This window comes from Dromaius novaehollandiae, chromosome 7, assembly GCF_036370855.1.
Source record: "Dromaius novaehollandiae isolate bDroNov1 chromosome 7, bDroNov1.hap1, whole genome shotgun sequence".
Taxonomy (NCBI): domain Eukaryota; kingdom Metazoa; phylum Chordata; class Aves; order Casuariiformes; family Dromaiidae; genus Dromaius; species Dromaius novaehollandiae.
Window position 1 is genome coordinate 6,460,055 of NC_088104.1, and position 17,190 is coordinate 6,477,244.

The 17,190-nt window shown below is 34.4% G+C and overlaps 1 protein-coding gene across 1 annotated transcript in view; it reads left to right on the forward strand.

Moving 5' to 3' along the window:
* Positions 1-17,190, forward strand: part of LRP1B (LDL receptor related protein 1B) — a 750,266-nt gene that overhangs the window by 533,613 nt on the left and 199,463 nt on the right. Inside the window, exons 33-35 of the mRNA XM_064515494.1 lie at positions 7,675-7,815; positions 10,269-10,394; positions 11,092-11,223. Coding sequence (XP_064371564.1) covers positions 7,675-7,815; positions 10,269-10,394; positions 11,092-11,223 — 399 coding nt within the window. The remainder of the gene's footprint in view (positions 1-7,674; positions 7,816-10,268; positions 10,395-11,091; positions 11,224-17,190) is intronic.

The following is a 17,190-nucleotide window of genomic DNA, read 5'->3' on the forward strand; positions in this document are numbered from 1 at the left end:
AATTATTTTATTTGATTGATAAAATCTTGCTCATTTAATACCCATATAGTTGGTGTACTTGTGTAAGTCATGTTAAATGAACTTCAGATTTATTCACGTGGTATAAATTAGTCATATTTTAAAGTACCCATCTGCTATAAGAGGTTTATTATGTATATATTTGGCCAGTATTGAACTCTATATGCTGTCAAAATCAGTTGGAGAGGAAACATATATGTAAGTTTTATGTCAGAAGAAGTCATGGATGTTAATATGGAAAAACTGTCTTTCCTTGACTTGATTGTGGCTAGAAATGGAAAGAACAGATGACCTTTACCTCAGGGAGTGATTGGAGATCTTCAGTGTGAGATACTGTTAAGAATATTTGTTCACACTGTAACCAAGATGTCTTCTGTATCAACTCTTTAACTGAGAGTCACAGAAACGGCCATAGTGATGATCCATCGGGGATATTGAATTCCTTTCGACTTGTTGAGTTCCAAAATTCCTAGTCTTTTGGCTTCTGTTTTTGCTATGCCATTTTGAGCTTCATATATATGAGTTGAAAATTATATTTCGTTTGGAGTACAACACTGAATATATATAAAAATTACTATTTTTTCTAAGCCCTTACGCATACTAATATTTCTGTTTTTATTGCCATTCTATATTATGATGTTGCTATAAATTCATGATTAAGTCATGTTTGCTCTTCTACTCTTCCCATTTTTTCTCTAAATATACATTCATTGTGTGAAATGTCGGTGACTGCAAAATTACCCATTTTAGTTAATTTACTATTCAGAAAAGTGTATGAATTCTTTGTTTAGTACCTCCCACTGTTTATTGTCTTGCATTTGGTCAACACTTTTTTTTTTTCTTCTGCTACTCTATTACCGATTCATTTTATTTTGTTCAACACCTCTGCGGTTTCTTCTGGTCTTTTAGAATTTATCTAATATGCAGCACTCGAGTGTCAGCAAAATTTTCACCACTACCACTGACACCATTTACAGATTTATAACAAATGTATGCACTCTTTTGGAAACCCAGGATGTCCCAAGTGAGAGAATCTCTGATTTTCCTGTACGGTACAGTTACACTGCTTTCAAGATGAAGAAAATCCTTTCTACACTTCTCTTTATGTTTTACTGAGTTTAAGATATTATACTCAGTATCCGATTTTGGCACTTTTCCTAGTGGCCAATGTCTGAGTATGATCAAATTATATAGATGTATTTGGCATTTTGTATCAAGTTATATTTCCTGGCATCTAAGTTATTTATTGAACGTGGTTCCTTTGCTCAAGTCAGCCTGGTTGGAAATTTACCTTTGTGTGACAAATTTATTTATTTCAGGACTAATGAGCAGAGTCACTGTACTACAAGATTTGGATTACAGAGTGCTTTGCAGCAACATCAGATGTATCTTGAAACTGGCATGTTCTTTCTTGACTTATGTGTGTTCTAAAGCATAAACCGATAGAAGAGTATTGATTAATTACCCTAAGTTTGTAGCTGAGAAGAGTATGTTGAACAACTTTGTTGGCAGTTTTGCTGGAGGTATTTGATTGGACAAGGGTGAAGGAGTAAACTTATTTCCATGTCATATCAGGTCCTCACAGAAATACAGCTTTCACAAAATCAGGAAAATCAGCTAAATCAGCTCATTTTGTTAGAAAATAGGAGTATCATGGCAAATTTAGATGATCCAATGAAACTATAATTTGTTGTGCACTGGTGGTATTTTTTAAAATAAAACTAGTGGTAGAAACTTCAGAGGAAATGTTCCTTGATGCTAAATAGTAGTTTTTGTCTAGTCATTCTTCAGTATTAGAAAATACAGTAACTCCATGTAGTAAATGATGGTATAAATTGGTACTATTTCTATTGAAATTTATATAAAAGTTTTTTCAGTTAGCAATAAACGAAGATCAGACATATGTAATAGCCTTTTTAATGGGAGTGCAGATATTAGAAAAATGCCTTTTGAACACAGACTATAATATAAACACAGCTTTCAAGTTGTATTATCAGGCAATCAAAATAGACAGTAACAATTACAATATTTCATTTTTGACAGGAATGTTGGTTCATATTGCCAAAATATATTCATGATGCCATTTCCCTTGGTCTTGCGGTTAACAGAGTTACTGATTATTTGAATTTTGTATTGTCCTAAATAAAGCTTCAAAAGCAACAGCAGAATGGATTCCTTTAGTAACTCAAATGGTGGGAGTTTTGACTTTGCTGAATTTAATTGTGAAGTGAAAGGTGCTGCTTAGATCAAGGAATTTCAAATACACGCACCTTAATTTTCCAAGCCATCAGTCTTCTAATTGCCATAACACCATTCATTACATTAGCATTAATATATGAAATATATCTAGGCAATTTGCCCAGTTCTAAGTACAGTACATAGTTGTCTACAATAAATACTCAAACAGCCATTAATGAAAACTAATGGCCCATCAAGATTTGCATTCGGAGTACTGCTTGAAATCTCTGAAGGACTGTCCACAATGCTAGTGTAGCAATTTTTGGCATTTGAAATTGCTGTTTCCCAATATGTTGCTGCTGTTAATGCTAATTACCCAACAAAATGGATAAATACAAGAATTTTAATGTATATTATAACCAGTTTCAGAAACGGGATTGTAATTAGTGACTGAAAAACATTCTGGTTAGCATAATCAAGCAAATAAATCATTTAACTTTAGTTTCCTATTTGAAGGTCTCAAATAGTGTTGCTGTTTTTTCTTTCCTATTTTGTGAAGGCAAAATTGTTTTTATGCTAAGGTCAAGTGGCTTTGTAAAATCATGAAGTATATTTTAAATACAAAAAAAACCCAGATTAATTTAACCTAATGTTAGAAATCACAGATGAATTAACTAGTGAAGCAATACATGAATAAACCAGAAAGAATCTTTCCAAAATTCTGCTTCCAGTTACTGTCAAATATAGCACTGTAACATACCTTTTTGTATAAGATTGCTGTGGTGTATATTGCCTGTCTGGCTGTGTCTGAACAATTAAAAGCTTTATTCTTTAGCCAGCTACGACCAGTTCATGTTTTTTTGGCCAGTAGACATATGAGGATTGACCCCAAGATACCAAAACTTCAGAATCTGATCTTTTTGTTAATATCTGAAATGTCAGGATTTGTTTGAGCTTCAACATACTTAAATTCTCAGTCTGTCTTTCTACTTGAACTCCCCCTAATGTATCGTTATCTCGTTCTAAAACTTTTAGTGCACTATGTAAAACCAGCATGGTAAAGAAAAATAAATACTAATTAGGTAAGAGTTTTGTAAATTGTATTGCTAATTAAATATTTGTCCAGGTATCATGTTAACAAGAACGGAAGAGAAAGACAGAAAAATCATTAAGAAGTGTATTTTGAGTATTTTGTTGTGATTTGTCTTTTTTAAAGGTACAGGTGTAGGAGACTATTCAGCTTCTGTGTCCACAGGCCAGCACTCTAAGGACGAGTAATGAGTCTATACTGTGCTGTATTATCTTCTCTTTCTTGTGTTTGTTGCCCAGGGGAGGTTCTTTGTGATCTGAGGACAAAAGTAACAGTGTCTGATAGGACTGATGGAAGTTGTCTAGATACTGTGTGTTGTATACGAGAGCAGCAGCTGTCTCACACAATAAGTGAGTAAGCAAAGGAGGCTCAGGACTGAACCTTCAGTGGCTGATGTGGAAATGGGTTGGTTCAGTACTAGTACTGAGAGGGAGAAAGCAAATGGTATTTGTGATGTGGGTAACTTTGTAATTGAGCTTGATTAACCACAGCTCATACTTTCCTCTTTTGGTAAAAGATATGTTACTAAAGATACGTGTAAGTAGCAGATTGGCTTTTTCGCTATGCTGTTTTCAGAAGTAAAATTTTGAATTTATAACATAAAAATGCAGAACTCATTCTAAAAAGGTGGACTTACAGAGTGGCAGCCCGTCACTTAGGTGGAATGTCAAGGAATGAGCTCGGAAGGAGGTCTTCTTACTGCTTAAGCGTTGTCAGGGGAGTAAGGACTCAGGAAGGGTGTTCTGGCATTCGAAAGAAAATGAGAAACAGGTACTGTGAAATTTATTCTTGACTGGGAAACTTCAGTGTCATCTTGGGAATTTGAAGCCATCACATCATACATCTGTGTGTGCTCTGGAGTCAGTGTGGACTAGTGCAGTCAGGGTATGAGATCAGAAGATTGGCTATGGTTTCCATGTCAGTGATTGACCATTCCCATACTGGAATTTCAGTTTGATATCAAAGCTGCTTAAAAGCAGAATGCATTGGGAGGTAGAGCCTGCTTTTCAGGTATGCCATGATTCTGAAAACAATTACTAATTATAATTGATTTTAATGAAAAAAATATGTTTTAGAGTTGAAAGCAATTTTATTCACTTGTACAAATTAATTTCTTCACAGAAGTAAAATTGGTAGAATTTTCACATATAACTAGATGTTTTAATTTAGGATTTTCTGTGAAAATATCCTCAAATTAACAGTGGTTGCACTGGTTTCTAGTGTTTCCTGTTTCTTAATACCACAATAATTTCAGCTTCTCTCTATAAGCTTTACTCCATAACATCCTACATTTTTCATTTTTAGACCTCACTACTTCATTACCTGTTTCTCTCTTTTTCTGCATACCAGATCTCTCTATTCTGAACACTCTTAGAGCCTTTCTCCATTCACAGTTCCAAGATTTGTTATGACTACTTATTTCTTCCTAAATTATTTAAATTTCTCCCCTTCTTTCTTTTCATTCCTTCACGTGCTGTTGCTGCTTTGGACTACACACACAGGCTGGCCAGCAAATGTGCTGCTTGGCCATCTGGCTGACAACAAACTGAAGGGATTCAACCAATCGTTCAGCTCTACTGCAGTACACAGTGCACTGTCAGGCAAGATTTTGGACAGGGTGGTTTGAGTTCATCAAGGAAATATGATATATGCGTGTTTTTAGTTTTGCTTCTGAAGGAAATTCTGTTTTGACAAAGGTTGTATTCTGTGTGTTGATTTTTTTCTTAAGGTTTTAAGTAGTAATCAACTAGCAGAAGTATGTCATGCCATTACTGTGAAATACAGTCCATCAAGTGGAATACAGGATGCTGATGTTTCTGTTGGACCTGATAGAAACAGCTTGCATGCTTTTCATTGTGTGTGTTTGTCCACCACTAAAAAAACCCAGGAATTGCTTCACTGAAATAATGCTTTCATGCAATGTCTGAAGGATGGCATTAAGAGTTGGCATTGGTTAAGGGTTTTCTGTATGTTGATTATGTTGTGTGTTTCAGTCTCACTCAGACAGGAAAGGACTGTTTTGCTTCACTTCCAGTGTCTAATTAAGATTGATGAATAGATGGGAACAAGTTGGCTGAAATTAATTGCAATAAAAATGGAAAGATTATGTTATAAGGGAAACAACTGACAGTCTTTACATTGATTAGGCAGGGGCTCTTCACTGTGAGAATTCAGTTGTTATGAGTTAGCTGAGTTCTCATTTGCGAAGTCAGTTCAAGTTTTGAAGTGCTTCATCTGCTAAAATTACACAGTGAGCATCATTACTATCATTATTATTATTCCTTTGGATCTGACAAAGTTTGCTACTTGCCTTTCAGAAATACATTGCTGCAACTTTAGTTCATTCTTTTGTCATCTCTAGGCTGAATTGTTGCCATGTACCTTATGGAAGATATTTGTGTAGAGTATTTTAGCTTGCTCATTAAGCAGATGATGTCAGCTTGAGTGTGTAATGCCAGTGCTCACATACCTGAAATTTAAAAGCTTTTGTTTTTTTCTGTGTTGGCACATGGCAAGTCACAAAAGCATATCATGGCTGATTTCAGCACCGTCATTCTGTAATTGTGATAGTCTCAGGTGTGATGTAAGTTTGATACAGTCCTTGGGCATCCCTGATTTATGATGCTTGACTATTGTCCTTGACAATATGGTCGTGACAATATGGTCGTGAGTACCTGTGACATACAGCAGAGCTGTGCTATTGTCACACTGCCTTCTTCACCGAAACAGTGGCATGAGGTAGGTGTTGTAGAAGGCAGTTCTGTGATCTTGGTGCTGTCCTTCAGGGTTACAGTAAAGCTAAAGCTAATAACTGTGCCTTTTTATGTGGACATGGTTGCCAGAATAGTGAAGGGCATCCCCCAGAGTTCTTGTGGTCTTTTTCTTTCATTTGAACCCTTTCTCTCTTCCAAGCCTGGAAAGATTTTCAAAACTATGCATTTCATATCCTTTTCTTCTGTTTGCATTATTTCCTCTTGATGTCTTTCTTGATAGGTCTCCTCTGCTTTTTTTTTTTTTTTTTTTTGTTTTTTTGGAATACAGTCCAAATATCAAATGATGGCATGAAACATAAACTACTCAAAACTTACTAGAAATATGCTCGGTCACAGGTTTGTTTCAGTTAAAGTAGTAAAGCATATTACTTTAAAGAAGGGATAAACCTTTTATACTAGGGCATCTTGTTAGCTTTCGTTAGGTGAATAAAACACCAGCAAGCTTTTGAACTGAAGAGGCTCTTTCATCAATTCCAGCAAAGTCAAAGTCTCAAAGTTGTATGACAACAAATGACCCTGATAAATGTTGTTTGTATTCGTATTTTGTGTTCAGAAAATTGTTGTATTTTCTGAACAAAAGTAAAGCAGGCTAATGTTGATATGTAAATGATGTTAATGAGGCTTCAAAAATAACATCTTCTTGAAGTGATGTTGGGAAATGAAATGACATAAGGAATATACATGTCTCATGAATTTTCAGTTTCTTGGGATTCCTTTTAAATAGCTTGTTTTCATACTTTGTTGTTTTAATTGTTATGGAGAAGAATATTTTAACACTAATAGTGACTTCTAGATCTTAATTTCCTTCCTAATGAAAGCTTGCATTCCACAGAAACTGGTATGGTCATAGGAAAATGATCAAACTCTGTATTTCTATACTCATTTCAGTTAAATTTCCTGTCAGAATTTAAGTGAAATCTTCATGACTAAAGCCATCTGAAATCCCACCTTTGAAAAATATGTTGCCTTTATTGCAATTGTGCATCAAGTGAGAATCCCCTGTCATAATTCTTTGACAAGTCCTACATAATATGATTGATGTATTCTGTATGCATGGGTTTATGAGGATGATTTGAAATTTTATGCTACTATTTGGATAGCATGTCTGTCTTTTGTTATATTTATTTTGTTGTCTCATGTAGATCATGATGAAAAGTTTCATAATTTGGTAGTCTCAGTAATTTCTTTAACACAAGTGACATGTTTCTTAATTTTTTTTATATACTGTTTGTCATACTTATTAATTTGGACATGCAGACCAAGTACTGAAAACCTGGAATGTGAGTCCCTGTCATCTGTACACACATAACGAATGCATATGGCAAAGCCTGAACATGAAGCATCTGATCTGTGAATAAGGTTCTGTAATTTTGGATATCATTCACAGCTTTTCACTTAAAGATGTATGTAAAAACTAATATGTAAAAAGAAAAAAGTAAAATTATAACTCTGAAATTCCTCTTTTCAAAATAAGAAATATTCTTGGTTCTTGGAACAGTTTTCATTATAGTTGATCTGAGAATTAAGCTCAGAAGTCTTTTTTCCCTCAGGTTTCAAGCATACATAATTTGCTAAAGTGATCCTCTTAGTTCATAAAACTTGGAAATTTTACAGATAAAAAACTCTGGTGGGCAGACCAGAATTTAGCTCAGATGGGTACCTGCAACAAAAAAGATGGAAGAAACCCAACTGTCCTGCGAAACAGAACTTCAGGTGTTGTACATATGAAAGTGTACGATAAAGCAGCACAGCAAGGTATGTTCAGTTTTAGCCATGTTTAATGAGCTTTTGGATTGCATGTTACCTTTTCCAGTATTATAGACTGAAATAATACTTATTTTATTGTAATTCAATAATAAAATATTATTGAATAAATTATTGAATAAAATAGGGTAATTGATTCAGAATACCAGGTTTCAGTATAGTTCAGGTTGGTGTTCTTATGGAATGTCAAAGTTGAAAATTTTTAGGCAAAACAAAAACTGATTAATGTGTGCACTTCTTACCAAATTACTGAAAGTTTAAATAAATGAAGTGTTATCTGAGAAGTCACTAATATTCTAAATTATCTCATTATTTTAAGACACTTTAATTAATCTAAATCCCAGAAGTGACAGTAGCATAAATCAGGAGTTAGACAGCAGAAAAAATAGGGGAATGATGCTAATACTCTCAAAAGTTTTTTGGCAAAGTGGGAACCAAGTTAATATGAAGAAGTGTAGTTTGGGGTCATGTACACTGTTATGTGAATTTGGAGATGATTAGAGACAAAAACACAGATTGTTTAGAAAGAGAGATTATTTCTGATTCCAGCAGCTTTCCAAGTAGTGATTGTTGTACCGAAAGTGATGAGGATATGATCTACATTAAACTAATTATTTCATTTTGAGGAGAAGTTTCTAAAGGGACAGGATGGAGCTAAGCTGTCTGACATCTGTTGGACAATGAGTAGTCTAAACATCTCATTAGCCTGCTTTTAGGTAGGGAGGAAAATTTAATATATATTTTTATTAATACACATTTGACTTTGGGCTTTAGTATTTTGGACTTCAGTTATTCCTTTGTTAGATACCCAGTATTGTTTCACAGGCATCTGTCCATATAGCTAGCATGAAGAATATGCTCACAAGGCACTCTCATTACAAATTCAGGATCCTATTTCTTGGTCTGTGTGTGGTGCTGAATATACTCAGAAAATGGTGGACAATGGGTACATTTCACTTAAGAAAAATCCGTCATTAAGACATATCCATACTTGGGTGCATGGCTAAGTCAGCGAATGACCAAATACATTTCTGTGATCCTAGTGCTAGTTAACACAGTGAGACTCTAAATCCAAAAAGAAAAAAAACACCAATTCTGACCTAAATTAATAGAAATCATTTTAGATTTAATACCTATAAGAAATTATTTATATACAAAGGAGTTCTGCTGTGTCTTTTGCCTAGTAGATCATCTACAGGCTTGTTCACAAACGTAGGCAAAAGCATGTTGTGTAACTGAGTAATAGCTGCACTTACATCATGGAGAATACAAAACTTTCTACATACTTCATGAAAGCCTACTAGCTTGAAAAAAGTTGTCATTACATTGATGAAAGTTCAACAGTTGCATCTGAATACTGTTTGCATTCAGGATGCTTGGATAAAAATATACAGATAAGATCTTCTGGAGCACTGTTAGGCAAAAGGCATCTGGCTTCCTCCCACCCTCTTCTTAACTAAATGTCCCTGTGAACTCAAAACCAGACTTAGAAATTTAGACTGCATGGCATATCTGTCTTTGCTCTGAAAATCACAATTCAGATGATGATGCTTAACCCTGCAAAGACACATTATGTTTTTACTCCAACAGATGGAGAGAGACATTGTCATCTGTGCTACGAAACTATGAGTTTTGGGACTTGTTTGGGAATACAGACAAGTACAAGAAGTGTGCTGCATTCTTCTCCTCATTGGAGAGCCGTACATGCCCTTCATCTCTGTACACACAGCTTGTTTATAAGCATATTCACCTAGTGAGAGATTCCTACTAACTTTAACAGTCCTGAAGTATTTTTAGACAAGTGTCAGTGGTCAGGGTATATCCTGGGAGGCCAGAGGGTTCTAGTACTTGCATCAGGTAGCACTTTGCATTTGGTAAACAAATTCCAATCATACTATTAACTGTAACAGCTATTTCTTAAAACAAAGTTCAAATCTTACATTCAAATTCAGGTTTATTGCATGTGAGAGTAGTGATGACAGTTGGTTGACTGCACCAGTAAAACATCAGCTAAAATCCACAGCATTTTGCCTGCAGTAAACTTGCTATTAGATTGAATTAGAAATATTTTCCTGTGTTATAGTTTATTTGTGGAACATAATGTCATGTTTCCCTTGAAAGTGATGGTTTTCACTATTTTGGACTACTAACTCTTCTGAAACAAATTGGGATTGTCCAGCGCTCTGCAAGGGCTAGCAGGGATTTTACACTTTTCTCTTGCAATTGAAATCACACCATGTTTTCCCATTATACAATTGCTAGGTTTTTCACTCCTAAATTTCTCCCAGTTCAGAAGCCTTCTCTGTGCTTGTTAGATACAATAACTGATGTACTGGGATTACCTTTTGAAAAATTGTTAATATATTGATACTAACGTGTTTTCGTAAGAATTACACTGTTCCAATTATGTTTGCTCTTGTCTCTTCTTCCTTGTCATGTTATAGGTAGTAATTCCTGTCAGTTAAAGAATGGTGGATGTTCCCAGCTTTGTTTACCAACATCAGAAACCACTAGAACTTGTGTTTGTACAGTGGGATACAACCTTCAAAAAAACCGCATGGCATGTAAAGGTATAATACTTTTCAATTTTTGCTTTAGCTGACTTCAGATTTATAGGAATACTTAAAGAAATGAATAAATAATCCATTTTTATTAATTTTAATTTAAATAATGTTACATACTATACTTGATTACAGCCGGAGCAGACAAATGTCTGTTGTGGTTAAGATGGAATTTCAGTTTAGCTTTTAATTTCTTGTAGTTCTGCATAGCTTCCACAAATTTGTGGGAAATTCTAAGGAACATTTTTCACACTATTTTTTTTTTAATGTAGACAGAAAAAACAGACTGTCTGACCCATCATTGCCTGTATAATTTCAAGGCCACATACCTTATCCTAAAACTAAGTTATAGTCTACAGTATCTGAAAGATTGGGTATATTCTCTTATTATACAGAACTGAATATACAGTAAGGTCTATTTAAGCAGAAAAAAAATAAAAACATAGCTTACATCCAAAGTCTTAATTTTTGCCTCAGTAATACAGAATAATATAAGTCAAGCATCATCTTACCGTGCCTTATAGTTGTGTAAATTTGCTATTATTTATCACTACATGGAATTGCTGCCTCATCCAGTTGAGAGTGTTATCCTGGAAAGCTGCAAACCAGTGCTGGAAAAGAATGTCCAGTGCTTGTTAGTTTCTCAGTTCATTTTAATTAGGAAATACTCTATTTTGCTCTCATTAACTATCTGATTTTCCCATAGGTATTGAATCATTTCTTATGTATTCTGTTCATGAAGGAATTAGAGGAATTCCTCTTGATCCAAATGATAAAATGGATACTTTAATGCCTATATCTGGAGTTTCATTTGCTGTAGGCATAGACTTCCATGCAGGTAAATATTATGCATAGTTTGCTATAAATATGGTAAATTCTATAAATGAAATAAGAACCTAGTTTTCAAAACTTCTGAGTAACTACAACTACATATAAAGCCAATGGAAGTTGATTGTGTGTTACAATGTTAAACTCTAGCTATTGATGAAGGATACAGTAAAATAGATACTTTGAATTTAGGCTGTTTAATTAAGAAATACAATCAACAAATGTTTCCTATTGAGGTAAGGACTTCAAAAAATACTATAAGCTGAGTTTAAGAGATAAAACTATGAATGTATTTTGCAAATTTATTTCATAAACTTGTTACATTTCTGTAATCTACATTTGTAGGGACAGAGCTTTTCCATAATCTACTTCCTTTAATATGTTAAGGAATAGAAACAAAATAGATTCTTTCTGCGTGGTTAGTGCTTGTGGTGCTGGTCTTCTGTATACCAAGTCTTAAAATTATGCCTTCTGTGAGTAGGTTTAAGGTCTGACTGTACTGTGATTGAAATCAAATGAAATGATATTCAAAACAAAAATAACTTGTAACTTTATATCAGATTGAGGTAGTACAAACGTGTTTTGAAAATATGTAGTATTATAGATTAAATGTTAAAATTACATTAAGCAACAGAACAGTAGAACACCTTAACTTAATATGGAATTATATTACTTACAGTAAATAGAAAAACATTTATTACCTATATTTGTAAAACAGTAATATCTCTTATATATATGTAAATCACACTAGCAGCAGGCTAGGCTCTTTTCAGTGGAGATATCACTGGGAACATGAGTAGGAAATTGGAGCTTTTAGAGAAAATGGTCATAAATCTATAGAAAAGTAGGCTTCACTAGTTCTTTCTTCATTGAAAATAGATTGTTCCTTTCATGACATTTTTTCTCTGAATGTTCTTGGTTACATAGATTGTGCCTAGCAGGTGGGTTGGACAGCTGATAGGGACAGTCTTCTTGTCTAGTAAAGTTCAGCAACTGAACCAACAGTACAATCCAACTCTGTAGCTGTATCTTCCTCTCAGGAGCATATGTTGTAATGGTCTGAAGAACATGAATTTCTATCTTAGGTACACTACGTACATTTCTAGTGCAGTGTATAAATATGAGACAGTTTTTAGTTGAGATAGCCTGACAAATTTCCTATGAAATAGCATTTTAGGTGATCTACATTATAGAAGAATAGGCATTAGTCTCCTGAAATGCACAGATATTTTGTCACGCTCCATTGTTTGTCATTTTGAAATAAATTCTGAGAATTCAGCATTGAGAAATTGTAAGTTTTTGCTTAAGTATATGTTAGTATATGCCATCATATTTAAAACAGACCTTGTTCCGCTTGTTCTGTTTGATTCCAAATATTGCTGAAGTTTTGTTAAAACAGGTGAGAAATGAAACACATTACCGTGCTCTCTGTCTTTTGCCTACTTTCTTTGCTGATGCTCATTTACATCTACTCTGCCTAGCAAACTTACAAGTTCACTTAACATTTCACAGTGCCTTCCTAGCTGTATATTTTGCTTTTGAGTCAGAGACAGCTAATCTTCAGAGCTTTTGTTATACAGTAGTTAGGTCAGTCACAGAGTTCACTTAAAAGCCAATGTGTTTATACAAATACCTTAGATGAGAAAGTCTATGATACATCTGATTTCACCTGTTTGTGGAAAATACAAGATAATAGGGAAGTGCTACCTATGCAAGTTCTTTACTGACAGTACTAAGACAATTTAATTGGGTTTTCTGGGGATATACCAGCTCTTATTTTGGAGAGTTCTATTCAGACTTCTCTAGTCAATATCAGATTTATACTTTGGAATAAAAAGATGCACATACTAATATTTTTAGCTTTTTGGAAAAATGAGATCTGAAATAAAAAGAAATTTGGTGAGATCCGTTAACATGCATTATAATCAGCTACAGCACAGGAAATATATACACAATTGACAGTGACAAATGTATTGATGAACATTAATGTAAATCTTCTGTAGCAGTGAAATCACAAGGGGATGCTGTATCATAATAATTTGAAGTACAGCCTTCTGTTGCATTTCAGCTTAAACAATTATTTTTCTCATTTTGGTATTTTACCTTGAATTTTCTGAATTCGTTCCTAAAACCATTGTTCATAAAATGCAATTCAGAAAGCAAATGGACATGATTTCAGATTGCATCTTGTTTTTATATTGTTTTTTAGTAACTGTAGCTTGCTTTTCCTTCTTAAATATGAAACATTTCCTAATTCTGTTCTACTCTCAAAAATGATTAGGTACACTAAGTGGCTAAAATACATTAACATGTGCTACTGGTGTGTCGTATCTTGCTCAAAGAGTTATGGTAGGTTTTTTTGCAGATGTGAAAGGGGCTAGAACAGCAATATAAAGGCACCTTTCTTCTCCCTTGAGATATCGATATTTCTAAATACTCATTAAAGCAATAAAAGAATAGTTTTGACCTTTGAATTTTCTTAGATGCTGATGGGGAGCAGGGGCTGCATGTTTATCTAAGACATAGGTTTATAAACCTAAGTGTGATCCTAATCCCTTTTGTTTCTATATTGTTAAAGATACTGGAATTGATTCTGCCCCATTGCCAAAGATGACTACCTAGTACATCAGGAAAATGCCTGTTGTGTTTTTCTTTTGACATTGCTTCAGGAATCTAACCATACTTTTTACCTTAGTACCTGGTTTGCATTTCTTGAAATAATTATTTCACATAGTGGGGGGGACTCTGTGATTAAACTTGGTCTGATTAGAGGAGAATCTGGATGACAGACAATTACATGGGGCTCTTTAAGACATCAAGGACTCTCCTTTGAAGAAATGAGAACAATATGGTTATTTGCAAAACCATGTTCTTCAAATTGATGGGTAGAACTGTATCTCCAAGAAAGTGATCGTGTTTATTGAGACAGTCTGTCCTAGCTCCTCCCAATTTAAAGGGTACATATTGCCTAAAGAGTATTAACATCTCTGTCTTTTTAAGGGAGTTACTTGTACAACAATGTGGAGCAGTTACATGAATGTTTTCATTATTCTGAAGAGTCTCCATAAAGATGCAGTAATAGTGAGAGTTTTTGATAGTTTTGACAGAACACAATGTTACTGTTGAGCCCCTTTCACTTCTGCAATAGTTGATTTCAGAAAAGGGATTAAAAGAAAAGATTTGCAAGATTTTGCCTCTGTCAAAAATGGGGTCTTTCCAATCCTTTACTGAGTTTTGCTGAACTTAGTGAGAGCTGGGAACCCAGAGCCATTATCACATACTTTTCCACACATTGGCTGCGATTTCTTCTCCCCTCTTACTCATGCTATCATTCTGCCTCCAGCCCTTTGTGTCTGCAGTGTATGTACAGGTGTGGATAAGTGAAAGAACAATAAATTTTACTCCTTAGCTAAAATAAGCATTGTAAACAACTACAGACTAAGCTGGTAAGGCCTAGCAAAAGGGGAACTAGTACTTTGCGTGTCAAATCTTGAATTACACGATTTTATTGGCAAAATACTAACACATTAACTGGAATTCATCAATGTTTGCTGATAAGCTGCCTGAGAACTGTAGGAGTCAGTGGGAGTTCATTGTTTTAAAGCTCTCCACTCAGCAAAATGCTTTTAGAAGCTGCATGAAGTTATAGATTGATGTTTCCCATTTCATGGTAACTGCCATGTCTAGGTATCAATTCTTTTCATTTCATATTCCAGCAGTCTTTAAATAGACATTGAAGGCTTCTGAAACCAGAGATAACTTCAGAGACCAGATGCTGAACGGAATTTTCATCTCCATTCTGTTGATTTTCAATAACTTCCAATATTTTGGAAAATAAAATAAGTTTGTACCATTATTATATTAATAGTACTACTTGACTGAGACAGCATTGACACAGACCTGTGCAGTATCTCATTAGACTTGCAGTGTTCACTTTTACAAGTTGAACAGACTGTGTAACAAAATAAAGGCCAATTGCTTTATCTGAGTTCCCATTAGCAATGTTCTGCGTGGCATGCGTCCAGTGGTTGAATCCCACTGAGAATGTTACGTTCTATTAAGACACAGGGAACTTCAATTATTAGCAGAAAGGAGCCCATAAAAATTGCTGTCTCATAAAATGAGAAAGATATGTCATTTGGATCACACCATCTGTGTCCAAATGCAATCTGAAACTCAGCAAATTTTGTAGTACTAGCTGTATTTGAAACCCACAGGGATTGTTATTGTTTAGTAAAAGTTAATTTAGTGGATACTTTCACACTGTACAGCACAAGAGTCTCTCACTCTTTTTTTTATATAAAGGACCTGCAAATCAAAAAAAATACTCTCCAAAGTAATGCATAGTGAATAGTGAATGAAAAGTTTGGTATTGCTGTAAATAAATAACCTTTGTCAGTACTTCAGAAAAAGAATTTTTTTTCTTTTCCTTGGATCATCTTTGAAAAATTATATCAAAATCTCAAATGGAATGTATGTTATTGTTATGTTTAATGAAAATTTAATTCAGGATACCAAGGCGAGTGAGGCATGTAGTTATACAATATGAGCATTTAAATTGTGCTTACTGAGGTTTAATATCAGTGTACTAGTGGGAGATTTGACTTTATTTTTCAAGACTGCATGCATTATTTATATAAAATTCTATTGCTGTCAGTGATTTATTATTCTAGAAAAATTACCAACTAAGGTTTTCATTCATTTGTATTTTGCAAAATACTAGAAACAAATATAAATCATGAGCAGTTTGAATCTTCTAATATTTATCTTAAAACAATTTGTTCTTTATTAATTAATCAAGTCCTACTAACATGTAATAGTCTTATATATGTAAAATACATTATTATATATGACTCATATAAAGCTACTGAAAGTCATATACCAGTTCTTTTAATAGTATGACACATCTGAGATGGCCAGTCTGTTTTGAAGAATTGTGCAGTAGGAAAGTGGCATGGACGAAGGGAGGAAAGTGCCATCAGTTGCAAAATTGAAGGTAGAATGTTTGTTCTTCATGGACTGCGTACTCATCCTGCTAGCGTTTACCTTTAGGGGTACTTTCTAGAAGCATACAGCACATGCTTTATGAATTTCTGCTTGCAATACTGATCAGACTTTCTCATCTCTCTTAAGTATGATATTAGAAAGAGACTTTTTGTTTGGTCTCTGAGCTTCTCAGCTGTTTTTTCTAAAGCGCTAATTCCTGGACTTTTTGGAACAATGGTCAGTTGTTAATCCTGTTAATTTCTCATGGACTATTAGGCAGATTTATTATTTTTACTTGTCATTGAAAAGACCAGAAAGGTGGTATTGTTTATAATAGAGTTCTGAGAATCCATTGCCAAATTGGGAATATTACTTGAAATGTCTTTTATTATACTCATTTCTTCTGGCCTCAGTTACTTGGTTCCTCGCATTCTCTGTTGAATAAATATCTTGTCTGTTAAACCTGAAATGAGTCTGAAGGTTCAGCCAACAGCAAAGAGAAGGAATAAGCAGTCAGAGTGCATTGCAGGCTAAGAGCTGGTAGATCATGAAGTGCAATTTGAAGAAATAAAATGCATCTTCACAACTGCAATAGTCTAAGAAGAAGAAAAAGGAAACAACACTGAAGGACTCAGTGTGCAGCAGTTGTTTATCTTGAGAAACCCAAAGCTAATCAGTCACTTATCAGATAAAAGGGTTGTAGAGGGAATGTATGATGAAGCAACTGCTATCAGTCGTAATAAAATGAGTTTGTCCGCAGAACTGGATTTGACAAGATCATGATAGACAATTTCTTTGAAGCTTTTGGCTCCTGCAGGGAAAATGATGGAGGAATATCCCTTTATCTGCTGCTTCTCAATCTGCTGTTTCATAGTTACATTGCCAGTTGTTTAATATCCTGCTCTGCTAATCATTGTCCATTTCATGGATGAGACGGAGAGATATGAAGCAGTTTTTCCTGTAAGATTTACTGTAGCAGAGAGATGCATGC